This window comes from Canis lupus, chromosome 2 (assembly GCF_003254725.2).
Source record: "Canis lupus dingo isolate Sandy chromosome 2, ASM325472v2, whole genome shotgun sequence".
NCBI classification, from domain to species: domain Eukaryota; kingdom Metazoa; phylum Chordata; class Mammalia; order Carnivora; family Canidae; genus Canis; species Canis lupus.
The window spans coordinates 6,628,447-6,656,352 of NC_064244.1; the positions used below are offsets into that span (position 1 = coordinate 6,628,447).

General features: G+C 34.3%; 1 protein-coding gene across 2 annotated transcripts in view; it reads right to left on the reverse strand.

Annotated features, from left to right (window-relative positions):
• GPR158 (G protein-coupled receptor 158) overlaps nucleotides 1-27,906 on the reverse strand; it is a 409,138-nt gene that overhangs the window by 165,967 nt on the left and 215,265 nt on the right. For both annotated transcript variants that reach the window (XM_025463914.3, XM_049099715.1), the window contains exon 4: nucleotides 22,346-22,542. In XM_025463914.3, the coding sequence (XP_025319699.3) occupies nucleotides 22,346-22,542 (197 nt within the window). The remainder of the gene's footprint in view (nucleotides 1-22,345; nucleotides 22,543-27,906) is intronic.

A 27,906-nucleotide genomic window follows, 5' to 3' on the forward strand; every position in this document is an offset into this window, starting at 1 on the left:
CCTGTTTCAGTTTTAACTTTAACAGGCCTCAACTATATACTGAGCTCCTATGACAGGCTAAGGATGACATGTAACCATAATACTCCCACTAAAGTCTTATAACATTGCTCTTTTCTTGAATTTGGAGGATGTTGTTCATTTAATTATGAGTACACAGTGGTTTGCATCATGACCTCAGGAGTATCCTTAAAGGCATCATTTTCTCCATTTGTAACTGAAGATGCTAATTACTGTTATTCCTCTCCCTCCTGGGCATTTCTCTAAAATTAATTAATGGTCACACATGTTAGTGCTGCAAATGCACTAAGAAATTTGAAGAATGAATATTTTGTAAATCTATTTAAGATAGAACAAATGGACACAAAGTAAAATGCTTCTTGGAAAATAACTGTGCTGTGGAGAATGATAACCATTCAGTTAGCATAACTTCCAATGCTGATACTTTCTATCTTTTCAACTCTCTGTCTTTTCTTCCTTTCAATAGAACTTAAGAAAAACATCTGTGCTTTCCAATTTGATCTCAGCTCTCAGCAATCCTTTTATGTGCACCTGGAACCCACTTCCTTTCCCTACAGTGGCTATACCAAATATTTGACAGTCTTCTCAAGTCTCCAACTCACTCCACTCAAGAATGCTCTGTAAATGATCTTATTCCAAAGTTCAGACAGAAAGTTCAAGAATTTCTTAAACTTTCTGGCTTCAACCCCAAATTATTGATATCTGCTTCACTGGCATCACTGTTTCTCTATTTTATTTTATTTTATTTTTTTTGTTTATTTTAGATATAATTCAGATCTTCTCTTGTTCAAAGTGAGTATCTCCACCTCTACTTAGGATCCTATTGCCTTCTGTTGCTCATGGGGCCATGTTCCAACAATTATTCCATGTTTTGCTGTATTTTTCAACCTGTTCTCTCTCTTTTCTAATGGTTTATAAATGTGTTCTGATATTTCAAGATGAAACTCCCTCAACCCAGAGGCTCCTCTTTGGTCATTTGTCATAGTGTGTTTCTGTTTACCTTACAGCCAAGCTCCTTGAAAGAATGCTATGTATTTATTCTCTATTTTTCTAATTCCAAATCACCTTTGATTCCACTACAATTTGACTTCTGTGCCTAGCACTGCTCACAAACTACTCAGGCAAAATTTTCAGTACCTTCATAATCATCAAACACATAGATTTATTTTCATCTGGGATTTATTGTAAAAGGTGTTAGGGAATGATATAACACTTTATTTTTCTATATAATTAGACAACTTCTATTAAGTGCAATCCCAATCAAGTTCTCAGTAGGATTTTGCATTCGGTTTGATGAGCTTTTCCTTAATATTAAATATGGAAGAGTAAAGACTAACAATATCCAAAATGTTTTAAAGACTGGGACTACTAGAATGCCTGGGTGGCTCAGCAGTTGAGTACCTGCCTTTGGCTCAGGGCATGATCACGGAGTACCGGGATCGAGCCCCGCATCGGGCTCCCTGCATGGAGCCTGCTTCTCCCTCTGCCTCTCTCTGTGTGTCTCTCATGAATAAATAAATAAAATATTTTTTTAAAATAAAGATTGGGACTACCAGCTACCAAACACTTAAGTCCCAGTAAAATAAAACTAAACAGTGTGAAATGGGGACAACAATAGTTTTAAGACTCATTTTTCTTCATTGCTCTGTGTTATTTGTGACTGCTAATTACTCCTCTTTTGAGCCTATCTTTGTTTCTGTAAAATTCCTTTGTTGGCTCATACCTCCCACTCCTCTGTTCCCCTTCCTCCTTCTTTTTCTTTCTTTCTTTCTTTCTTTCTTTCTTTCTTTCTTTCTTTCTTTCTTCTTTCTTTCTTTTTTTTTTTTTTTTTTTTTATGATAGGCACACAGTGAGAGAGAGAGAGAGAGGCAGAGACACAGGCAGAGGGAGAAGCAGGCTCCATGCACTGGGAGCCCGATGTGGGATTCGATCCCGGGTCCTCAGGATCGTGCCCTGGGCCAAAGGCAGGCGCCAAACCGCTGCGCCACCCAGGGATCCCTTTCTTTCTTTCTTTCTTCTTTCTTTCTTTCTTTCTTTCTTTCTTTCTTTCTTTCTTTCTTTTCTTTCTTTCTTTCTTTCTTTTTCTTTTCTTTCTTTCTTTCTTTCTTTCTTTCTTTTCTTCTTTCTTCTTTTCTTTTTTTTCTTTCTTTTTCTTTTCTTTCTTTTCTTTCTTTTTCTCTTTCTTTTCTTTCTTTCTCTTTCTTTTTCTTTCTTTCTTCTTTCTTTCGTTCTTTCTTTTTCTTTCTTTTTCTTTTTTCTTTCTTCTTCTTTGCTCTCTTTCTCTTTTTTCTTTTCTTTCTTTTTCTTTTCTTTCTTTCTTTCTTTCTTCCTTTCTTTCTTTCTTCTTCTTTCTTTCTTCTTCTTTTTCCTTTTCTTTTCTTTCTTTCTTTCTTCCTTCCTTCTTCTTTCTTTCTTTCTTTCTTTCTTTCTTTCTTTCTTTCTTTCTTTCTTTCTTTCTTTCTTTCTTTCTTTCTTTCTTTCTTTCCCTAAGATTTTGTTTCAAATTCTTTTCTTACTCTGAACACTCCCTAGGGAAAGCTCAGAATTTTTCATGGTTTTAACTATCACCATCCAGTCCACTCTATTTCTCTACTCTCTTCCCAAATAAAATTCTTAGAAGTTTTGGATGCACATGCTTTCTCTAATTCCTCAAACATTCCATAAAAGTACACTAAGGTTGCCAGTGACCTCTGTATTGCCAAATCCACTGCATACTTTTCTCCCCTTATTTTATTTTCTCACTCTGTAGTATTCCCCATGGTTGGCCACTCTCTCCTTCTTTTATGTATTTTTTTCCTTCTTTTAAATACTACCATCTTTTGGATTCTGTAATATGACACTAATCTGGCTTCCCTCTACTCTCTTTGGCCCCTCATCAATTATTCAAAAAGGGTTCTTGGCATTTTACTTTACTTCAAATTGTTAAAGAGCTCAGTGCTGAGCATTCACTTCTTTTTTTTCTTTGTACATTTCCTATGTGGGTAATCTCATTTATTCTCACAGCTTTAAATTCCTGTCTTAATGTTCATGACTCCTAATTCATGGCTGTAGCATAAACTCTGGCACTCAGCTTTCAGCTCATATATCTAACTGCCCACCTGACAACTCAGCTTGGGTTTTCATAGGTGGGTTGCCAGGTAATATAAAGTGCAGATATAATGCATTTAAACAACATATAATGTTTTCGTATTAGTACACAATATTTGTCATAGACTTATACTAAAACATTATTAATTGCTTATCTAAAATACAAAGTTAATTGGGCATCCTGTTTTTTTTTTTTTTATGTGCTAAATTTGGCAACCTTAGGCAAACTTATGTTCAAAATGGAACTCTTGATTTTTCCTTCCCCCACCCTTAAATCATTCTTTTCCCAGCATTTCACATTTTCTTAATTTTAGTAGATGGTGCACTCTTAGCTCACTTCCTCAAGCTATAAAACTGAGGAAATCAAACGATTTGTCTTTTTTCTCCACCTCTCACATCAAATTCATCAGCAAGTCCTGTCAGTTCTATCTTTAAATGTATCTCAAATTTAGCCACTCTTCTCCAATTCCCACTGCCACCATTATCTCTTATGTAAACCAATTCAATAGACTTCTTATCAAATGCTTAGGAAATATCAGAAAGGGAGACAGAATATAAAGACTCCTAACTCTGGGAAACGAACTAGGGGTGGTGGAAGGGGAGGACGGGGGGGGGGGGTGGGGGTGAATGGGTGACGGGCACTGAGGGGGGCACTTGACGGGATGAGTACTGGGTGTTATTCTGTATGTTGGCAAATTGAACACCAATAAAAAATACATTTATTATAAAAAATAAAAAAATAGACTTCTTATCATGTCCCTCCACTTTCACATTTGTCTGTTACTAACCTATTCTCCACAGAAAAACTAGAGAAATTAGTTTAATACCTAAATGGAATCATTTATTCCCTTGCTTTGAATCTTTCAGTGGCTTCTAATTGCACTTCAAATAAAATAAAACTCTCTACTCGGGCCTAAAGAACTCTGAATGGGTGGCACATGACTATCTCTCTGACTACATCTCTCTCCACTCTCCCACTCTGCTACTACTCATTATCCTTGCTGGCTTCCTTCAGTTTCTAAAACACTGCAAGCTTCTTCACATGTTGGCACCTTCATAGATGTGACTTTCTCTTCCTGGAACACTCTCTTGTCTCTATTCTTCCCCCTCTATCTGCCCCTCCCGCTTATCCTTAGGACCTCAGATTCAATGACACTACCTCGAGAAGTCCTGCAAAATAACCCATCTAAATAGATTTTCCCCAGCCCCATTCTTCTTTCCAGTCCTATTATACTCTTTCACTTTACCCTGCTACTTTTCTTCATAGCACCTATTGTTACTGGTATTTATTAATTTATAAATAAACAAATATTATAAATATTTATAAGTAAACAATAATTTATTTACTAATAAATTAACATTTACCTCCACAAGTTTATGAACTCCATTCATATATCACAGACCATGCCTGCTTCTTTACTATCCATGAAGAAGGCCCAGAAACTCAGTACACCCTCACAAAACACTGAATGACAAACCTACTTCTGTGATGCCACACCCATATGTCTAACATCTTTAGCCAGATCAACAATTCATCTCAATAGCCTATAATATAAAATCCAAAACATTTAGCCATATTTTTCTGATCCATACTGAAATATTTGAATTTCTATAAATGTGTCATGTGCTTTCCAGTATCTTTGCATATATCTCTCTGCCTAGCCTGCCCCTCTTATTTCCTATTAGTCTGACCAGTGAATTTCATTTTTAAGATTCTTCTCAAGTGTCACTTATTCTTTGAAGTCTTCTCAGACCAGCCCTTAACTACTCTTGTTTTTAAGCCACTGTAATATTCTATACATACTCCTATTAATAGCTAACATTTATTGAACACTTTCCATAAGTCATTAATTTAAAAAGAACTTTATAAACATCCGACACATTTTGATCTTCACCACAACCTTATGAGATTACACTTATTTTTACTCCCCTATTATAGAGGAGGAAACTGAGATAAAGAGAGGCTCGTAACCTAAGGTTTAAGAGCTCTTATGTGACAGAGAGGTCAAGAGAAGGACGTACACAGATTTTAGAGCCTGTGACCTTAATCACTATTCCTTATTGCTTGCCAAATACTCAACACACTATAATACCTGTTTTCATATATCTCATACTTTCTTATATTCGTTCCCTCACTAGATTGTGAGCCTTCATAGCCAATCAGTATCAAAATCACCTTTGTAAACCTAGCTAAATATTCATGAATAGGTAAGGGAAGCATTAATTTATAATTTTGTAAAATCATTCCCTGACATAATATATGAATGACTTTAAAAATGAAGATCCAAAGAATTCAGAAAAAAGATAATGGTCTTCACAATATTTTTCAAATAGCAAGCAATTCAGTTTATTTATATCATCAATTTTTAATGAGTTATTTTTAGCATATTTAACATGTAACTGACTTTATCATTCAAATAGGCATAAGTAAATGTAAGTGCCTCAAAAGAGGAATGGAACTTCAGCAATCATTAGGCATTTTGCGTCTCCTAAGGCACATACAAATATGTTATAATCACTCTAGTTCTTCATAACTTATAATTAGTATTGCTGCCACCAGATGGAGTAGGAGATTATTTAAATGGTATTTCTTAAGAAGCACAGAAAGAAAAGAGATTCCCTTCGGGTTAACTATTTTTCTCCACTCTTATTTCTCCTCACACTTACACTTACAACTAGCCACCCTGATATTTTACATACATACATTCACACACACACATGCACGCACGCACACACACACACGAACACATGCATGCACATCCCTAAACCCTTTCATATGAGTTGTTCCTTGGATTAAAGTACTAAGTGACGGGCACTGGGGGTTATTCTGTATGTTAGTAAATTGAACACCAATAAAAAAAAATAAATTAAAAAAAAAAGTACTAAGTGATGCCATTATGATGTAAGACTATGTAGTAACTGAAATGAGCACAACCAAGGAACACAGAAAACCATTAAAATGGTGTCCTGCAAGAACTTTATTCAGTTAACTAGTAGGCAGTTGGCAAGAAGGAAGCATGGGACATGTAACCTTTGATGGGGCATAAGGGAATGAGGAAAAATGAATGTGTGCAGCCCTAGAATTTGGATTACTACAATGGGGCCAGGCTTGGCTGGGTCTACTTTTTAGATTTTAAGAAAAAATTGTATTGTAAACATATGACAGATAGTGTAGCACTTAACAGTAGTTAAGCACTGTAATGAGTTATAAAATTAAACAGACCTGAATATTAATCTTACCTTCCCCATGTGGCATTAGACTGGTCTCTTAAATTCTTTATGATTTGCTTCACTCAAATATAAAATGAGGATATCAACTTACATGATGGCTGGGAGAATCCTGTAACTGCAAATACATATACCCAATGATGTTACACTATTTTGTTTTGATCATAGCACTTACTACCTACGACCTAATACATTCTTCTTTATTTTTTGTATTGCCTATCTCCACCAGCCCCACATCTGAATATCAACTCCTTAAAGGTAGATCTTATTTGTCCTGTTCATCATTATATTCCCAGGATAGATAATGGTTCCAAGCATTCAGTAGATGCTTGGCAGATGGATGATGAATGGAAAATGGGACTGAGGGAAGGAGGCTAAAGGGATGGCATAAGAAGAAAATATGAGAGGGAAAAATAAAAAATGGAAAATGCTACAATAAAATTTCAATAAATGGTGGAAATGTGGTGTTGAGGGTTATGACTAACCATATTAAAATTTATTCTCAAAAAAAATTTAAAAAAAATAAAAAAATAAAAATTATTCTCTCACATCAGTGTTCTAAAAGATCACTTTTATGGGACATATATTTAAATGTACGGATGTCCTAGTCCAATACACGTAATTTTTGAACACATAATTATTTCCCATTTGTGTGTATTATAGTGCTATGATAAACATATATACACATATTAATATATTTGTAAATTCTTGTGTGCACATATATGATTTTTTTAGTACAGACTTCTGAAAGTAAAATCACTTTGAATTTTTAAGTTTATTCCACATAACTCCAAATTTTATCTCAGAGTCTCTACCAATTTATACAACCCATCCACCAGCAATGGATGGGAATACCTAGATCCTAACATCTTCACCAATACAGAGAAATATTATTGTTATAAAAGTACATATCATTGTTTTAATTTGCATTTGTAATTATTCATGAATATAGAGTGCATTTTCATATTATTGTTGTTTTTACAAATTGCTGATGTGTATTCTTTGCTATTTTTCTATAGGATATTCTTCTATTTCTTATTGATTGCTAAATGTTTTGTTTGTTTGTTTTTTAATTTTCATTTATTTATGGTAGTCACAGAGAGAGAGAGAGAGGCAGAGACACAGGCAGAGGGAGAAGCAGGCTCCATGCACCGGGAGCCCAACGTGGGATTCGATCCCAGGTCTCCAAATCGCGCCCTGGGCCAAAGGCAGGCGCCAAACCGCTGCGCCACCCAGGGATCCCGTTTTGTTTGTTTTTATGTTAAAAATGTTAATCCTTTGCTATCATAGTATATCAAAAACAACCTTTTTTGAATTTGCCTTTTAATTTTTTAAATGTTATACTTAGCTCTAAAGTTCACTCTTTACAAGGTGAAAGCAGAAAAAGTAGATATTCTTGATCACTAATAAAAGTGGCTTTAAGGAAAAATAACGTACAAGTGAGCTAAATAATTTCCATAGTAACAGAGGAAGAAAAGTAATGAAATTCTACATTTGAGCTGGAGGACTAAGCTCTACTCAGAGCTCATAAAATATTTTTGTGTTGACAAAATACATTAGGGGATACATATTGTGTGCTGGGATGGAGACTGTAATTTTTTAAGATCAAATTTCTCCTGGCACTTTTATTAAAATATACCATGGATATTTGTCAGAAGAAAAGTAAAAATGGATAAGAATGGAAAGCATTCCATTTTATTTGAAATACACTTAACTTTAAATATTTAGGGAAAAGCACTGTCAAAATACATTTCAGACTGCATCAAGTTCAAAATACCTGAGACTAGGCTAGTAAATTATGAAATGGGATAACTGCTGGCAAATCTATTATACCTTGGATAAATGTAGTTCGTCAAGCATTCCATTTTATTTGAAATACACTTAACTTTAAATATTTAGGGAAAAGCATCTGTCAAAATACATTTCAGACTGCATCAAGTTCAAAATACCTGAGACTAGGCTAGTAAATTATGAAATGGGATAACTGTTGGCAAATCTATTATACCTTGGATAAATGTAGTTCGTCATCTGTAGAAATCCTGAATTTTGATAAAATTATTCAAGAAGTGGGCTATCTCTAGACAAAATGGTTTCAGGGCCATTGTTTTCACAAAGGCCCTTTTACATCCTAAATCGATAGTATTTCTTCTGTCATTATTTCCTCTGAGCCTGACACTCCCAGAGAGGGAGGGGCAAATCTGTGGTCACACATTAGTTTCCCTGTTAACACCTGTGGCTCCTAAAGTTAACCAGCAACAATAACCTTGCAGAAGAGATCCATTTACTGCCTCTGAATCCTTCTTAACACAATGCTCCAATAAACGATAAATGGAAGGGAGGTGGCAACCATGTTTTTAGCTCAAGTTCCACTCCTCATTAGCATAACAACTAATCTGATTTAGATAGTATCTGTATTTTAAATAGGATGGAAAGACTCAAAGACTGGAAATTTTCTTTAAAAAAATATATTTTTATTTTATTTTTTCATGAGAGACACACAGAGAGAGGCAGAGAGACATAGGCAGAGGAGAAGCAGGCTCCATTCAGGGCGCCCAATGCGAGACTTGATCCCAGAACTCCAAGATCATGCCCTGGGCCAAAGGCAGGCGCTAAACCTCTGAGCCACCCAGGTGTCCCTGGAAATCTTTCAAAGCAAAATACTTAGAGCTCTAACACTCTGGGGACAGTGACACTGATCTTTGGAACAGGGATGCTGAGTCCACACTTCCTTGATGATACTCTGCCCCGCGCCTAACTGTAATGTTGAGGCTGGCCTCACTTGGACTTCTTATAACTTAAAGAAGACCATTTGAAAGTTAATTCAGAAAACATGCTTATATTTCTCTAGTTTTCAAGCCTAGCACTTCAGGTTTCTTCATGTAGATTTTTAAATATATTTCATGGAAGGAAAATATTATACAAATGATATCACACATCATGTTACAAAATCAAATATTTTATTTTAAATGATATAACTTTGCTTGGTTCTTGTTTTTTTCACCCCCATAAGAACAAAAGTATGGAATTAAAAGTTGTAATACTTTTAATTAAAAAAAAAGAATTAAAAGTTTTAATATTTTCTCCTTTGGTAACTCTTGGAATGTTCCAGAAATTCCTTCAATGAATGAATCTGCATAAATTCCTTCAATGAATGAATCATTAAAAAATTAATCTTACATTAGCTGGTATGAAATGATTCCTAGATTTGTAGATTCAATACTCCCCCGAATTGCTTACTACATTAGTCAGGTTTGATTTTAGAGTTCATATATTGTTGTTGTTGTTGTCCAAACTCTTGGACTCATTAAAAGACTCTTCTGGATCCAGTGACAATGACACTTATGTTCAATCTGTTAGCTAGAGAAATGATGGCCTTAGCAGTGCTAACTAACTATTCCACACAATTAGTATATCAGATTAAGAATATGAATCTCTCAGGTTCAAAGAATCATAGAATCTTAGTGCTTGGAAGTTACCTCAACAAATCCACCATTTTACAAAGAAAGGATAAAATAAGGCTAACTAGTTAGCAGCAGAATAGTGTCTTTAACTCCCAGGTAACAAATACATATATATATATATATATATTATATGACTTGATTTTGAATATAATCAGAGTGCTTTTCAATTGGAAAGTAAGTAAATATTTTATAAAGACTGTTTTGATTACTATAGTTTGTACTAACTTTGTAGTAACTTTTAAAATTACAAAATCTTTATGAAGCCTCCAACTTTTTTTTCTTTTCAAGATTGTTTTGGCTATTTGGAACCAAGTTCTCCACCATCCCCTCAGCAGTGAGAGGGCTCAGGGTGAGTTGTAGTATAAAAATGAGTGCACAGAGAACAAAATAAACTTGAAAATAGTGTAGGGAGAGGTGGGAAAGGCAGCAGTAGATATGTGAGTTTCCCTCCACAGTGATTGTTCCTCAGCAGCAGCCCAAAAAGTAAATGCTCCAAATTTCACTAATGGAATGTTTCAGCCTTCTTCTGGCACCTCAACTCCCGTTGCTGTATCTCTAACTAATAACTGTCTATTTTCTTTTAACTTAAATCTGGGCTTTTAAGTTACTTTGCTCTTCTTCCTTTTAAAGACTATAGTCTAATACCAGAGAAGATGAAAATAAATAATCCAAATTAGTGCAACTGAAAAGAATGAATCCATCACTTTTGAGGAAATGCCTCTGAAATAGATTGATAGCAAAAAAGAAACAGAAAAAAGTATAGAAATATCTTATTTAAATTTTTGGTGATCTTCAAGAGAACTTTGCACTGTTTCAAACTATAGCAAGCAAGACTAGTAATAGTAGCAGCAATAATACTGAGCATGTATCAGGCACTACATTAAGTAATTCATATATATTATCGCATTAATTTTTCACAAAAACCCTTAGATACATATCACAACTGTCCCCATTTTACATATGATAAAGGTAACTTAGAGAGCTTAAGTGGTCTACTTATTAATTAAGTACCTAACTAGAAAAAAAAAAAAAAAAAAAAAAAGTACCTAACTAGATAACCTTAGGGTCACACATCTCAAATTAAGTACCTAACTAGGTAACCTTAAGGTCACACATCTAAAAAAAAATGGAAGAAATAGGATTTTAACTTTTAACTTTGGGGCTGCTTGACCCCAAAGCCTTTGCAAGGAAAGAAAAAAAAACACATAAGGATCAATAGTACAGAGATCAAAAACAGTTGCTGAATTTTAAAATATACTGCAGATAGGGGACCTCAGCTTCAATGCTGATGAAAATGGAAAAGAATGACATAGGAGACAAATAGCTTCTCACAACAGAGAAAACTCTTCAAACATTATACAGTGAGAATATTAAAAAAAGAAAGCCTTGAGACTCAATATATACTTAATAGGAGATCTTAAAGCAGAAGCCTAGACCTAGAGAAGAGATAATGTAAGAACTAACACACAGGAGACTTCTCAGTATCAAAAAAAGTTCTGTCTGAAGTTTGAGAGCATAGATTGTATCTTCTGCAGCTTCAATGAAACAAGAACCATATCACGAAAGTAAAAGTAAATAAAGAAGTTAATAAGTGTTCAGATGAGAAATTTTGCTCCATAAAGGACAAAAACTGGGCCATCCTGGAAACTGTCCACATTGCTCATTTTTGAAATATGAATGAAGTAGCAATAATAGAACTTTGAAAGAAAAATAAAGTAACCTCCCATTTCTGCCCTAGCCAACGTGCTGTCACATGAAAGCCACAGTTGGTGGGAGGTCAGATATGACATAAATATAAAATTACCCCTTTCAAAGCAAACTACTTGAAGATATGTATGTTTCATAATAAAAAAAAATATTGGCCAAAATTCAGAACTCAAAGGCAAGAAATCAGAGATGTATTAAAGAATTGTTTCTCCTTTGAAATTCATGATGGTTCTTATTGAAAGCCGATGGAAACAAACCATAGATTACATGTTAATAAAATGGGAAGGAGGAGATGAGGAAAAATAAAAGTGCCAAATTTCTTATATATATTTAATAATGAGGAGTGAAAATATGTTGTGATTTTGTGTGATACTTTATTAGCTCAATAGAATTAAAATATTTAATGATTTTAGATCAATACTGTCATCCTTAGGGAAACAGAAATTAAGGGAAATATCATATATCATTAATGTACAGAAATAAATAACATCATCCTGTATTAAGTGTAGTAGTTGGCTAGTTCTTGAAAGAGGTTTAAGAAAAAATTTTGGAGGCACCTGGGTGGTGCAGTCAGTTAAGCTAGTCTGACTCTTGGTTTTGGCTCAGGTGGTGATCTCAGGGTCATGATCTCAGAATTGTGCGATCATGCCCCATGTCGGGCTCCTTGCTCAGTGTGGAGTTGTTAAGACTGTCTCTCTCTCTTTCCCTTTGCCCTCCCCCAAAATAAATAAATAAATCCTTATAAAGAAAAATCTTTTGTAAATCAGTATGCAACTTCTACAGTACCTCTACAGCTGCATTGAAGGTACTAGTTCTTGGTTTTTAACCATTTTACTCCTTTTCATGTATTATACTGCACCTCTCTTCCATAAATGGCAAAGAAAACAAAAAGCATGAAAAAGGAATATCAATTACTAATTATAAAAGGAAAGCTATAGGCATGATTGATTGGCTTATGAAAGATAATACTGAAAGTGTCCACTTAATTGAAGGACAAGACAAATCACAAAGTTTATCTGTAAAAAGTGATATAACACAATAATCAGAGATAAATTTAGCCAAGTAGACAAAAGACTTGTATACTCAACACTACAAAACACTGCTGAAAGAAATGCAAAAAAGACATAAATAGGTAGAAAGGTAGTCTGTGTTCACAGATCAGAAGACTTAATATTGTTAAGATTAAGGGATCTACAGATTCAACACAGTTCCTATTCAAATTTTGATGGTGTTTTGGGAAAAATAGAAATTCATATGAAATTTCAAAGGGCTCCAAATAGCCAAAACAATCTTGAAAAGAAGAATAAGTTGGAGGCCTCCCACTTTGTAATTTTAAAAGTTACTGCAAAGTTACTACAAAGCTGCGGCAATCCAAACAGTGTTGTATTGGCATAAATAATAGGATAGAGAGCCCAGAAATAGAACCTCATGTCTACTGTCAAATGATCTTTGATAAAGGTGCTAAGATCATGCAATGGGAAAATGACAGTCTCCTCAATAGATGGTGCTGGGAAAAACTAGATATTCTCAGGCAAAATAATGGAGCTGAATCCTTACTCTACAGTACACACAAAAATTAACTCAAAATGGATTGAAGATCTAAACATAAGGCCTAAAATTATAAGACTCCTAGAGGAAATCATAGAAGAAAAGCTTCATGACATTGGCTTTGGGAATGATTTCTCACATAAGAGATGAAAAGCACAGGAAACAAAAGAAAGCATAGATAAACTGAGTTTTAACAAAATTAAAAACTTTTGGGTATCAAAGAATACTTCCAAGAGAGTGAAAAGACAAGCCACGGAATGGGATAAAATGTTTATAAATCATACATCTGTTAAATGATTAATATTTGGAACATATAAAGAACTCTTACAACAATGAAAGAAACAAACAACTTAATTCAAAAGTGAGCAAAAGATTTGAACAAACATTTCTGCAAAGAAGATATATAGTCAATAAGCACATGAAAAGATGCTCAGCTGTCACTAATCTCTAGGAAAATGCAAATCAAACCACAATAAGATATCACTTTCATTCATAAGATGGCCATTATTAAAAACAAACAAGCAGAAAATAACAAATGATGGTGAAGATGTGAAGGAACTGGAACCCTCATGAATTAATGGTAAAAATAACAAATGGTCCACCTCTGTGGAAAAGTTCGTTTGGTGATTCCTCTAAAAGGTAAACACAGAATGATCATATGATTCAGCAATTCTATTGCTAGGTTATATCCAAAAACTGAAATCAGACTCAAACAGATACTTGTACACAAATGTTCATGGTAATACTATTTATAATAGTCAAAAGATGAAAAAAAATAATGTCCTCCAACAAACAAACAAACCAATTAAACAAAATGAAGTAAATACATACAATGGAATATTATTTGCAATTAGAAGGGATAAAACTCTGATAAATGCTACATGGATGGGCCTTTAAAACATTATGCTAAGTGAAACAAGCCAGATAGGAAAGCACAAATAGTGTATGATTTATATGACACATTCTTTTTTTTTTTCTCTCATATAATTTTTTATTGGTGTTCAATTTGCCAACATATAGAATAACACCCAGTGCTCATCCCATCAAGTGCCCACCTCAGTATATGACACATTCTAAAGATAAATTTATAGAGACAGAAAGTTAGAAGAGAGTTTCCTAGGAGGTATAGAGTTCAGTTTGGAATGATGAAAAAGTTCTGCAACTTTTAAGGGAAGTGATGATGGCTGCCCAATGGTGTGAATGTACTTAGTATCACTGGATTGTAAGCTTAAAAATGGTAAATTACACATTATGTATATTTACTACAGTAAGAAAGTTATATATCTCCCTTTGTTTTACCAAATAGTTATTAGAACATCATAATCAGCCTAGTAGAATTTTATTAACAAATCAGTCACACCTTATATTAAAAGCATCTAATTTTGCAAACCAAAAATGTGCAGCTATAAAATCCCTTGTCAATTAATTTCTAATTTTAAAAAAAGAACTACTACAAGAATGTAAGGGAAAACACAAATCATAGTATGTTCATGTTTAAAAAATGACTCTCACTTTTATTTTCCAAACTACTAAGCTCAAACAAAACATGCTAACATCTACTAAGAATAAATCAAGCAAATGATTATTTTCAGGACTAGAATTTGCTGTTGTTCCTTCTGGTGTATCTTTTCTCTTTCAAGTTTTTCATTTGGAAATAAATTATTAAGCTATAACAAACCATACTCTCTCTTCAGAATAGCTAATAGAAAAAAAATATGCATTTGTCATATTATTTGTTTAAAAATGTAGAAATAATTTCAAAATATATAATATCAGCATTTTAAAATACTGCTTTAAAATTGCTATTTTAGAAGATGTCACTGGGATCAAAATCATTCGTTTGTTGACAGATTTAATCTTTAACCAAGGGCACAAGAACAAATGTATATAATTAATTTCTAAATGTTTGTGCAGAGTAAAATTTAATTTGCTCTTTGCAGTATCACACTACAAACCTCACCTAAAAATATAATGGAATCTAGTTTGTGTTGTTTAAAATGATAAAATGTCAAACTAACCTCCGACCAATGATTTAACTGCAGAGCTGATATTTTTGGCATGGGTAAACCTCATTTAACTAAATGTACTTATAATTAGGCTTCCCTGGAGAAATAGTGCAACTGAAAGACAAATTTCTATAACATCTTTATGTCTCTTAATATTTCATGTTAGAACAGAGAGCTTTTTCTCTCTTACCATTATGGCATATTTGCATGCTGTCTCCATGTACAGGATCAGCTGTTAGGTTTGACATTGTCATCACTTTTCCTATTTTTGATCTGTGAATGTGGTTATTTCTGGCAATTCAGAGAAAAGTCTAATAAATAAAAAATGCCTAAGTTTCCAAGTGCTCTATTTCTAATAGGCACTAAATGAAATATAACTTATATACTAAAGCATTTAAGATGTTACATACTGTAAATTCTGGCATAAGTGGATGAAAGAATATGGCCACATGCTGGAGAAAGGAAAGTGGATGTAAGAATCAGATTCTAACTTCTTTTTAGATGCATGCCTGACTAGATGCCTCAGCCATCATTAGTGCCTATGAGTTCTGTCACCAGTCTGACCAGCCCCAGCACACAACTTCACATTCAATAGAAATGTGGAGAAGGGACACCTTAGGGGCTCAGTGGTTGAATGTCTGCCTTTAGCTCAGGTCATGATCCTGGGGTCCTGGGATTGAGCCCTGAATCAGGCTCCCTGTGGGGAGCCTGCTTCTCCCTTTGTCTGTCTTTGCCTCTCTGTGTCTCTCATGAATAAATAAATAAAATCTTTTTTTTTTTTAATTTATTTATGATAGTCACAGAGAGAGAGAGAGAGAGGCAGAGACACAGGCAGAGGGAGAAGCAGGCTCCATGCACTGGGAGCCCGACGTGGGATTCGATCCAGGGTCTCCCGGATCGCGCCCTGGGCCAAAGGCAGGCGCCAAACCGCTGCGCCACCCAGGGATCCCAATAAATAAAATCTTTTAAAAAAAGGAATATGGAAAAGCTGCCATCCAATCTTGACAGGGATTAGAACCTCAAATTTGTTGCCAGATGGTGAAGATGGTGAATACTTTTTGAAAACTCAGGAAAGAACAACAATATTTAAGATAGTTTATATGATGAATTTACAGTCCTCCCATTTTTCTAGATCCAGGATGGTAACCAGACTTCATGCATAGAACCTGCAGGAGTTCAGCTTGATGAGAGGGGTTCTTCCATTGATTCTGAATCAAATGGTAAAGAGGACCAAATGTGTTTATCACTGTGCTGTACTGGTGGCATGTGTGATGCACACTGGCCAACTCAAATCTAGGTATTCTAGAAGTATCCTTGCATTAACATTAAATAGCAAAGAAAACTGTATCAGAACCACATTTGTGATGCTTCTACAGAATTGATTTGCCTAAGCTATATTTAAGTATTAAAACTTTAGCACACATTCAGGAAAATTAACAAATAAAGCTATGAAAACTATTCTTTTTCCTGTAAGAATGTTTATCATTCAGTACACTTAACAATAGTCTCAAAAAAAAAAAATAGTCTCCATGTAAGAATCCACAGGAAAAATTTCTCTCAAGATTTAATGATAGATGGGGTGCCTGGGTGGCTCAGTTGGTTAAGCATCTGCTTTTGGCTCAGGTTTTAATCCGGGGACAATGGGGGATCCTACTTGGGTGGGAGTCTGCTTCTCCATCTTGGTTTGCCCCTCCCCCTACTCGTGCTCTCTCTTGCTGTCAAATAAATACATAAAAATCTTAAAAAGAAAATCTTAAGGATAGGCATATTCAAGTTTTACCTGAGTGACTGGTCAGTTTTTATCTTATGAACACAGACTCACTTTTTTTCCCTCCTCTTCGCACTGCTACTAGAAAACAACAGAATTTCTTTCTAGCAACTAGCTAAAGCAATATACCCGCACTCATGGAATCCATTCCATATCTTAACCTCACCCTTGATTTCAACTTTTTTTTCCTACTTTTTTTTCACTGAGCCCTAATTTATTCAGTTAATACCTTTAATCTTCTAGAAATGTTTATTCTGTGTGCTGGAGTAAGACAAAATATAAATATATAAATATTCCAGTTACTTTGGGCAACTGACGATCTCTCAGGGGCTGGATTTTCTTTTCTATGAAAAGGGTTGCTTCAGGTCTCTAGTTCTCATATTTTGGTCCCTTGTTTTGATAAATAAAAACTAGGAAATTAGTAACAAATGTATTTACATTATCAACTTTTAGACTGTTACCATTGGGGGCAGCCTGGGTGGCTCAGTGGTTTAGCGCCGCCTTCAGCCCAGGGCGTGATCCTGGAGTCACGGGATCGAGTCCCATGTCAGGCTCCCTGCATGGAGCTTGCTTCTCCCTCTGCCTGTGTCTCTGTCTCTCTGTCTCTCTGTCTCTCTCTCTCTCTGTGTCTCTCGTGAATAAATAAAATCTTAAAAAAAACCTTTAAAAAAATAAACTGTTACCATTGTAATAACACAAGAAGCATGTGTTCCATGACTTCATAATTGATAATCACTCAAGATTTCTTTAACTCCCTCATTTTGAAGGTAGAGGGTAAAACCTTCCTAGAAAGGCCAATGATATAGGTAAATATAAATAGTGAATAACTATAGTTGTACACTTAATCATTCTTATAGGAACAAGAAGCTACATATAAATAAATGCTTTTAAAAGATGGTTATCAGTATAGAAATGTTTGTGTAATAGCACATGAGTAAGTGAATAAGTACTGTGGAGCTTGGGTATTTAAAATGTTTGTTTTTCTTTTAACTGAGACCAATTAAATGAAACTATCCTGGTTATATTTTAGCATTCTTTCCATTCTTTCATGATGAAGATATAGCCAAAATAGAAGACTCTGTACCACAGGTGTTTTGTTCATTTTAGCTATCTGGACAGTCTATTAGGATTAGTATAGGACAACTGTTTTCAATTATAAAGACAATTTAAATGAATTTATTGCCTAGAATTCCACTGCTGGGAATCCCACTGGCTATATTTTTTCAACACCTTATCTTTTACACTATTTTAAATTTCATACTTAGCCTGTAACATGGGAAGCAAACAGATTATCAATTTCACAATTTGGTCTAAAATAATATAGTAACAATAGGCAAATGTCTAGTAAGGTACTTTATATGCACTATCTCACTATATCTTCAAAAGGATCCTGTGAGGTAAGTAATAAACTTTTTAAAAAATCTTATAATACCTTTATTGAGATATAATTAATATACCTTAAATGCTTTTAAAGTGTATAAACCAGTGGTTTTAGTATATTGACACATTTGTAAAACATATTGGCCTAATCCAATTTTAGAAAATTTTCTTCCCCCAACAAAAAAAAACCCTGAACCCACTGGCAGTCACACCCCATTCTTCCCTTCTTGTATCTCCTAACAACCACTAATCTACTTGTCTTTGCTGATTTCCCTATTCTGGACATTTCATATAAATGTAATCTTCATATACATGATCTTTCATGGCTGTTTTCTTTCACTTAGCATGTTTTCAAGATTCATCCATGCTGTCGCATGCATCAGCATTTATTCCTTTTTATTAACAAAAAGATATTCCATTTAAGGGACATACCACATTTTACTTATCCATTCATCAGCTGATGAACAGTTAGATGGTCTCCATATTTTGGCTATTATAATTATGCTGCAATGAACATTTGTGTGAACAATTTTTGCATAGACAAATATTTCCTCCTTTTTATTAATTTCAGGTGTACACTATAATGATTCAATAGTTTTATACATTTCTCAATGCACGTGAAGGTAAATATACTCTTAATCTGCTTTATCTATTCTACTCACCCACCTCCCCTCTGGCAACCATGAGCTTATTCTTTGTATTTAAGAGTCTGTTTTCTGTTTGTCTTTTTTTTCTCTCTTTGTTCATTTGTTCTGTTTCTTAAATTCAACATGAGTAAAATATGATACTTGTCTTTCTCTGACTTATTTTACTTAGCAATATATCCTGTAGATCCACCCACAATGGCAAGAGCTCATCCTTTTTTTATGGGTGATAATCCATTAAATACACACACATGCACGAACCCCGTATCTTCTTTATCGGTTCATCTATGGATGGACACCTGGGTTCTTTCCACATATTTTTTCAAATTAGTGTTTTTGGTTTTTGGGGAGTAAATACCCGGAGTAAATACCCAGTAGTGAAATGACTAGGTCGTATGATAATTCTATTTTTAACTTTTTGAGGAACTTCCATACTGTTTTCCACCATGGCTATACACAGGTTTGTATTTTTTTCTCCACGTCTTTTTAAAGATTTATTTATTATTTATTCAGAGAGAGAGAGAAAGAGGCAGAGACACAGGCAGAGGGAGAAGCAGGCTCCATGCAGGGACTCGATTCCGGATCTCCAGGACCACACCCTGGGCTGCAGGCGGCGTTAAACCGCTGCGCCACCAGGGCTGCCCTAGACCTATGTTTTCAATTCTCCTAGGTATACACTTAGAAGTGGAATTATTGGGTCATATCATAATTCTACGTTTAATTTTTTAAGGTATTGCTAAACTATTTTCCAAAGTGGCTGCACCATTTTACATTCCCAGTAGCAATGAATGAGCATTTCAATTTTTTCACATCCTCAACAACACCTGTAATTGTATTTTTGGCTCTGCTAGTGTGTGCTGTGGGCATGTGCTTGATTTGAATTTTCCTAGTAACGAATATTACTGAGCATTTTTTCATATGCATATTGGCCATTTGTGTATCTTCCAGGAGAAACGTCTATTCAGCTATCTTGTCCATTTCTGAGTTGGGTTATCTTTTTATTCTTTATATTTTCTGGATTCTAGTATAATTTGCAAATAATTCCTACTATTATATAGGTTGTCTTTTTACATTTTTGATGATGTCCTTTGAGGCACAAAAGTTTTGAAGTTTGATAAAGTCCAATTTATTTATTTATTTTTCTTGTCAGTTAGGCTTTTCATGCTGTATCTAGCATTGCCTAACCCAAAATTTATGCCTATGTTTTCTTCTAAAAATATCTCTTAGTTTTGGGCCTTATATTTAGATATATAACCCATTTTAAATTAATTTCTGTATAGGGTATGTTAAATCTCACTTTATAGAGGAAAAAACTTGGCAAAGTGTGGCTGAACAATATTCCCAAAGTATAATAGCGTTCAAGGGCTGAGACAGGATTCAAACAAGCTAATTCTAGAGTCTGCACACTTACCCACAATATTATGCTACTTCTATATTGCAACTAAGGTCTTTCTCTTTTGTCAAAATAGATGTAAATTGATAGATTATAGGTTTTTGTTCCTTTAATTATTGGTGGGTAGGCAATGCAATGGAAAACTCGTAAGAAAGACCTCAATATTACTTCAAAAGGGATCATTAGTTTTCTGTTTTATGCAAAGGACTGCTGCAAGAATATGTAAAAAGCAGAGCCCATGTCTATATGCTATAAACATGCAATCTCTACAATGAAAATGGTTTACTGCTTTTACAATTAATCATTCTTTTTGGTAACTGAAATCAGAAAAGTTTACCAAATGTTTCCTTTAATATACTAGATCCACATTCACTGACTTTCTTAACCTGTATTATTTTCTAAAAATAATCCCCCCTATATTATATCACATTCTGTGAAAACTGATTCTTCAAAAGGTGATCATCTTAAAACCAGATAATGTCTAATTTATCTATTCCAACTAGTTTGTTTCTATAGAAATGTCAGTAAATGATATGTAAAGATACCAATTCTCATGCTAACCCTATAAAATAGCATTTCATATGAAGGTCCAGAGAAATTTGAAAAGTTAATAACTTTGGAAAGGTAAATAACATTAACATAGATTAAGACATTGGTCTAGCAAGAGCTATTTCAGTTTTTTCTTATCATCCAATGTAATAGTCTACCCATCATATATCATAACTATATTTAGCACAGCAATCATTAATGTTTATCATCAATTAAAATTCATACAGAACTATCTCTTATCCCCTTTGTGAATGAATGACATTATATAGAGATTTCAGACCAATTTATTAAATAGACCTTTCAATTCTACCTGCTGTGCCAGTGACAGGTTATTAAAAAGACTAATTTTATCTTGGTAACAGAAGTTAGATATTTCTCAACTCTACTTTCCTACTACTTTATTATATATACAACTTAACACATATTTTGTTTCAAAGAAAGACATGTATTGGTTAAATGAAGAGCAATTTGCCTGTTTGCAGTTTCTTGCTGACTTAAAGCTTGATTTTAATTTGTGTTGTATGCTTCTGTTAATGAAATCTGTCTATTCAAAATAACTATTAAGGTCTATAACATAATGGATACATTCTCCTAGAATTGCAATAGAGGGTTTTTTTTTTTAATGTTAACTTCAGGCATTGTACTAGATGCCATTCAGAGAGTTGTTTTATTTTTTTGATTTCTAATGGGAACACTTTATGCTTCCAATGAGCTCTGTTACCAAAATCAATCTACAACTTTGCTAACATAAAGGGGCCATTTGAATTCAGAAAAGGTGGAAACTTAAGGCTTTGTGTTTTTTCCCCCAATGGCACAAATACATTTCTGAAAGCAACAGAACCAAAAATTCTGACAACACTGGCTACATATAATTAATTGAATGACCAACTGAAGACAACTCCTCCAGAAAGCTTTGCCCTGAAAATTTTAGTATTTCATCCACTCCTGACTGAGAAGCATACAAATGTTTATATTACTCTTTGACTTCTCAGAACGGAACCAAAGGACAGGCTTTCCCAAAAGCCATATAAGCTCTGTGTAGGATCGCTATTATCCTGGGATACTAATGCAAGACCAAATATAAGTTTATGAATAAATTTATTCTTCAAAGTATAATGTGTTCAAAAATAGTCAAGTCCATTTGTCAACTTCAAATATGGCTAAGAGAAATAAAAATTAAATATAACCAATATAAAAAAGCTTTCTAGATATGAAAAAAAAACCTAACAATGCATTGGGTACCAGCAGAATAAGTTCTTCTAGAAGAAGCCAAAGAGATGTAAAAGAGAGTCCTTTAAGGCAATAAAGTACTCAAACTCCATGCTAAATGGGGGAAACATTTTATAGAAGAAAATGTTATAAGATTCCATATTTCTAATCCCTATTTCTCCTGGGAAGCTAAAGAATATAATGTTCATACTCTAGGCTGATTATATTATAGGAAGACTTCTGCTAAACAGAGAGGCAACTGGGACTTGGAAAAACTCTATTTGCTTGAAAAAAAGAGGTCACTTCATAATAAAAAGGAAGGTCATAACCAGGGTACCTGGGTTTACCTTTGCTTTGCGAAAGTGGTAGACCACCAGCATGCTAACGAAGTCAAGCAGCATACACAGGGCTTGGAAGGAGATGATAGCAAGTCGCAAATACTTATCCTCCTGGACAAAGCAGGGGCTGTCATCAGCACAGTAGGGGCAGCCCTCCCTGCAGGGTAGGCAGACATGGACTTCTTCTGACACATCTTTTGCACTTCCTGAAATTTCCAAATAAAACCAGTGTCATTGCACCTCTGAGATAGGTGAGATCAAGTACACAAAACACATCCTCACCTCTTCATTACTTATCCCTTTTATTAAAGACCTTTTATCAACCTTCTTGCTAGGGTAGAGAGCTACTTTGCTTTTAGACTCAAACAAAATTCCTTTTGCCTTTTTGATTAAAAAAATGTCATTCAGAGTAATAAAAAATAGCAAAAAAAGAAATAAAACTCCTTAAAGATATAGAATACTTTTCCAATTCTGTCACCTCATTATCTACCAATTACCAAATGATACTTTCTTTGCCATAAATCATATTCCATAAATATGTGTTAAAGAATTAGCCAGAAAGAAGGTAAGAAAGTTATCTCTTTTCTGTACCAAGTAATACTCAACACTTTTGGAATGTCTTGACCTAGATGGCACAGAATCCAAAATGAGGCTTTGATTGCTCCTTAATTCAGCAGGGATCTCATCTACTAAGTTCATTAGGTCTAAATTGGATAAAATGGTACTTAGCCGACAGTTGTTCAGTGTGCAATTGCCTAATGATGGTGCATCCTTTGCCCAGAGTATAATCCATACTTACAGGCTATCATGTAATTTCCCACTTTGCCTACTCAGAGGACATTTCCTCACCATTAACTACCCACTGCTATTGATCCTCCCTTTACTTTTAGATTCTTCTCTCTCAGCTATCAAACTTAACTTAAATCTGAAGCCCAATAGACAAATATTTTCATTTATTGCTGAGTCGAGTCTAACACTGGCAAATATCCAATTAATGACATATACTTTAAAAAAACTATTTCCAACTCTGAACTCAATATGAAAGACATTAGTGAATGTATATCCAATTTTGTATATAATAAAACCACCCAGTTTAGTATATAACTCAAACCACCCTGTTCAATATGTAATATAACCTTGATTGACTGACAAATCTGGGAAAGAGGTTGTTCTGGTTAATAGCATTTTAATAATACAAAGTTTAACAGAAAGTTTTTATTACTTTTAACTCTTGTTGGAGGTTCAAAATCTTTCTAAAATGTATTTCTCTGCTTTCTCTCCTTAATAAATACAATAGCAAAAACATAATGGAGTATTTCTTTGATGATTCAGGATACAATGTTGTTTAAGAGTACTTATTCTGTTATACAGTGAAAAGTATATGAATTTTAGTATCCAGCAGATATTGTTTCCATTCCTAGATAGCTCAGTGATATGAGGCAGCTCATTTGATCACCTTGGGTCTTAGTTTACTTACATATGAAATTTAAATTGTAGATATTAACCAAGTTAACATGTATAAGTCAAAGCGCCTGGTTTTCCCTCCTTCAAATATTGAGGATGCAAAGAGAAAGCTGAAATCCATTGGTGCCTTAAAGAAAGGTATTACTGTTCAAAATCAATAAGTTGGGAGAAATAGGTGAGGTAAGGAGGAAGTGAGTGAGAATGATAAGCTTCATTTTAGAGAAGCTAACTTTGAAGTCCAACTCCTTGTCCAGCAGTAATATACATTAAAAAATGGGCAATAATACAAGACTGGGGCATGGGAGAAGGATCAGAGAAAGAACCTACAGAAAGCTCGGGGAGTAGATAAGGCAATGATTAGGGAATGCAAAGAGTAAGAAGTACATAAGGCAATGATTAGGGAATGCAAAGAGTAAGAAGCTAGACAGGTAGAAATTTTTGCAATGTCATAAAAGAAAACAGATTTATTGGACATGCAGAAATGTGATCAAAGGTGATGACTGAGGAAAAGCTAGGAGGTATAATTATTGTTTTATCTTTCACTGACCTTTTAGATAGTAGTTTTCAAGGAGTGATAGAGATTGAAACTTGTTTGTCAGGGCTTAAGGAATAAATAGGTGACAAAGTAGAGTATTATCTCAAAAAACATTCCATTGAATGAAAAAAGCCAGACAATCTCATGGTTAATAGGAATAATGATGAAGTAAAAAAATTACTTTGTGTTTTGTATTCTACTACAGGTAAGATATAAGCATTGCTGCAGTCAGCAAAAGGAAGTATTAGAAATTAAGGAAGGATATGGGAAGACTGGTAAGTAAAGGATGGCAGAAGTAAGGATTGGAAATAATTAAAAGCTCAGTTGGAGAAATTAACTCTAAGAATAATTGATGCCTCTTCTCACACTGGAAAGAAGTAGAGCTAGATTAAAGATTTTTTTACATGGATGGAACTAGAGGATATTATGCTAAGTGAAATAAATCAATCAGATAAGGATAATTAACATGTGATTTCACTCATATGTGAAATTTATATTTGTGAAGCAAAAGTATCTATGGAAAGTCTTTTTTGTGTGAAATAGTCCTTTTTTAACCCAATCTTTGCTTTTTTGCTTCAGCTAAATACACAGATATTTTCTCATAAGAAGCTCTTTAAGAAGCTCCTAGCTGCCTATGAGCCAGGCAGTACATACTATTTACTTTCAATTCAATTAAACTTAAAACTTCATTCATATCTAATGGTATAATTCTCCCAGATGGTATGAGATATTTAGTACTCTGAATCACTCAAGCCTGAAAAATACAATTGACCCTGAACAACATCGGTTTGAACCACATGGTCCACTTATACATAGATTTTTTTCCAATAAATATATTGGGAAATTTTTGGAGAATTTTGACAATTTGAGACAACTCAGATAAACTATGTAGCCTAGAAATATTGAAAAAATAAAGAAAAAGTTGCATATGTAATAAAAGCATAAAATATATGTACATATCAGTCTATTTTAACATTTATAATAATAAAACATATACAAATATATTATAAGAACTTAACATTTATCAAAATGTGTGCACACTTACAGATTACATATGGCACCATTCCACAGCTGAGAGAAATGTAAGCAAATGTAAAGATACAGTATTAAATCATAACTGCATAAAGTTAAATGCAGTAATACTGAACTATTGTAATAATTTTGTAGTCACCTTCTGTTGCTATTGTGGGAGCTTGAGCATTACCAGTATCTGCCTAAAATCCTATCTGATACTAATCATCTCTGCCTGAGCATTTTGTCTCTCCAGTAAATTTTGTATTGCATAAAAAGCAATCTTTCAGGATTCTCATGTATTTTTTATTGTGTTTACTGCAATACTGTAAACCTTGAACAACACCATGAGACCCACACAAAGTACCGCTTCTAGTGATGCTAGAAGTACTTCCAAGAGTGAAATCATGACATTACAAGATAATGGTGAACTGCTTCATAGTTACCATAGATTGAGATCTGCAGCTAGGTGCCTGCCATTTTAAGATAAAAGAAACCAGTATAAGGACTAGTGTTTAGGAAAAAAAAAAAAGGAAATTTGTGAAGATGTTACTGTAACTATGCCAACAGGCACAAAAACCTTGCACTTTTTATGAAATACCTTTTTATCTCATATTGAAAATGCAGCTGTGGGATCTGGATGCTATAAGAAAAGCATACTTCTGGACTCTAATACGATTTTGAAAAAAATGAAGTCACTATAAGAAAAACTTAAAGCAAAAGGAAGGTAAAGGTCTAACGCTGGAGAATTTAATGCCAGCAAAGGATGGTTTGATAATTTTAGAAACAGGTTTGGCTTTAAAAAAATGTCAAGATAATAGGAGAAGCAGCGCTTGCCAATAAGAATCAGCAGATGAGTTCTCAGACACCTTTAAGAAAATCATTGAGGAGAAAGGATATCTCCCTTTTAATGCAGAAGAAAATGTGCTCTTCTGGGGGGTGGGGGTATTGCCACAAAGAACATTTATTAATAAGGAAGAGAAGTGAGTCCAGGATTTAAGGCAGAAAAGGATAGGCTAATTCTGCTGTTTTGTGTGAATGCAGTCAAGTTTATGATCAGGACTTATCTATACAGCTGCTTGTAGGGAAGAGATAAACACCAGCTGACAGTCTTTTGGTTGTACAACAAGAAGATGTGGACCACAAGAACCCTTTTTCTAGATTGGTTCCACTGATGCTGTGTTTCTGAAGTCAAGAAGTACTTTTACAGTGAGGCACTGCCTTTTAAATTTCTTTTGTTATTGGACAATGCCCCTGGCCACCCAGAACTCCATGAGTTCAACCCTGAAGGCATGAAGAGGATCTACCTGCCCCCAAACACAACTTCTCTAATTCAGCCTCTAGATCAGGATGTCATAATGACCTTTAAGGCTCATTATATGTTACTCTATGGAAGTGACTGTCAAGGCTATGAAAGAGAATAGAGAGAACATCATAAAAGCCTAGAAGGATTACACCATTGAGGATGCCATCATTGTTACAGAAAAGGCCATAAAAGTCATTAAGGCCAAAACTAAATTCTTGCTGGAAAAACTGACAAATATGCATAACTTCATAGGATTTACAACAGAGCCATGGCAAAAAAAGGTCGGGGGTAAAAGGTGATATGGATCTTGGAGAAATTTAAGAGTTAATAGATACCATAGCAGAGGAATTAATAGAAGACCACTTGTTGGAGATGAGTGCTTCCAAACCAGTGCCAGACGATGAGGAAGAAGAGGTAGAAGTAGTAGTATCAGAAAACAAATTTACATTAGACAATCTGGCGGAAGGGTTCTGATTATTCAAGACTGCTTTTAACTTCTTTTACAGCATGGGCCATTTCAAGATACAGGCACTATAACTAAAGAAAAATTGGTATAAGGATTGGTACCATAAAGAAACATTTTCAGAGAAATGAAAACAAAAATATATTTCCATAAAGTTACAGCAAGTGTGCCTGCTTCTCCTGCCTGCTCTTCTACCTCTAACACCCCTAAGACACAAGACCTCTTCCTCCACCTCCTCCTTCATAGCCTATTCAACACAGCCTATTTAACATCCAGTGTGAAGACTTTTATGATGATCTATCTACTTTCACTTAATGAATAATAATAATCACGCCATACAGTTAATAAGCTTATTTGTTGTGCATATATGAGTCTTCATGTGAAAATCTAACAGCTTTTAAGCAATAACTGTATGAGACATTTGTATAATCATCATCATCCTCACTTAAATATTCATTGTGTAGAACATCGTGTGCAAGACTTGTATGCTAATAGATAACCTATCCTTCCAAAGATATGTGTTAGTTTTCTCACTGTTTTATAACTTCGCTTTCAAAGAATTATATTACCATATACTATGTCTCTCTCTTTCTCTCATAATTGGGGAGAAACTATGTATTGGCCAATCATCACAGGCTAAGTGTTTTTCTAAAAATGTAACAGTGTTTCCAATATTATTTTAAGAATATGACTATAATACTGTATGCTGCTTTTTACTTAACAATTTATTTATTTATTTTAGAAAGAGAGCACAAGTGGGAGGAGCAGAGAGAGAGAGAGAGAGAGAAAGA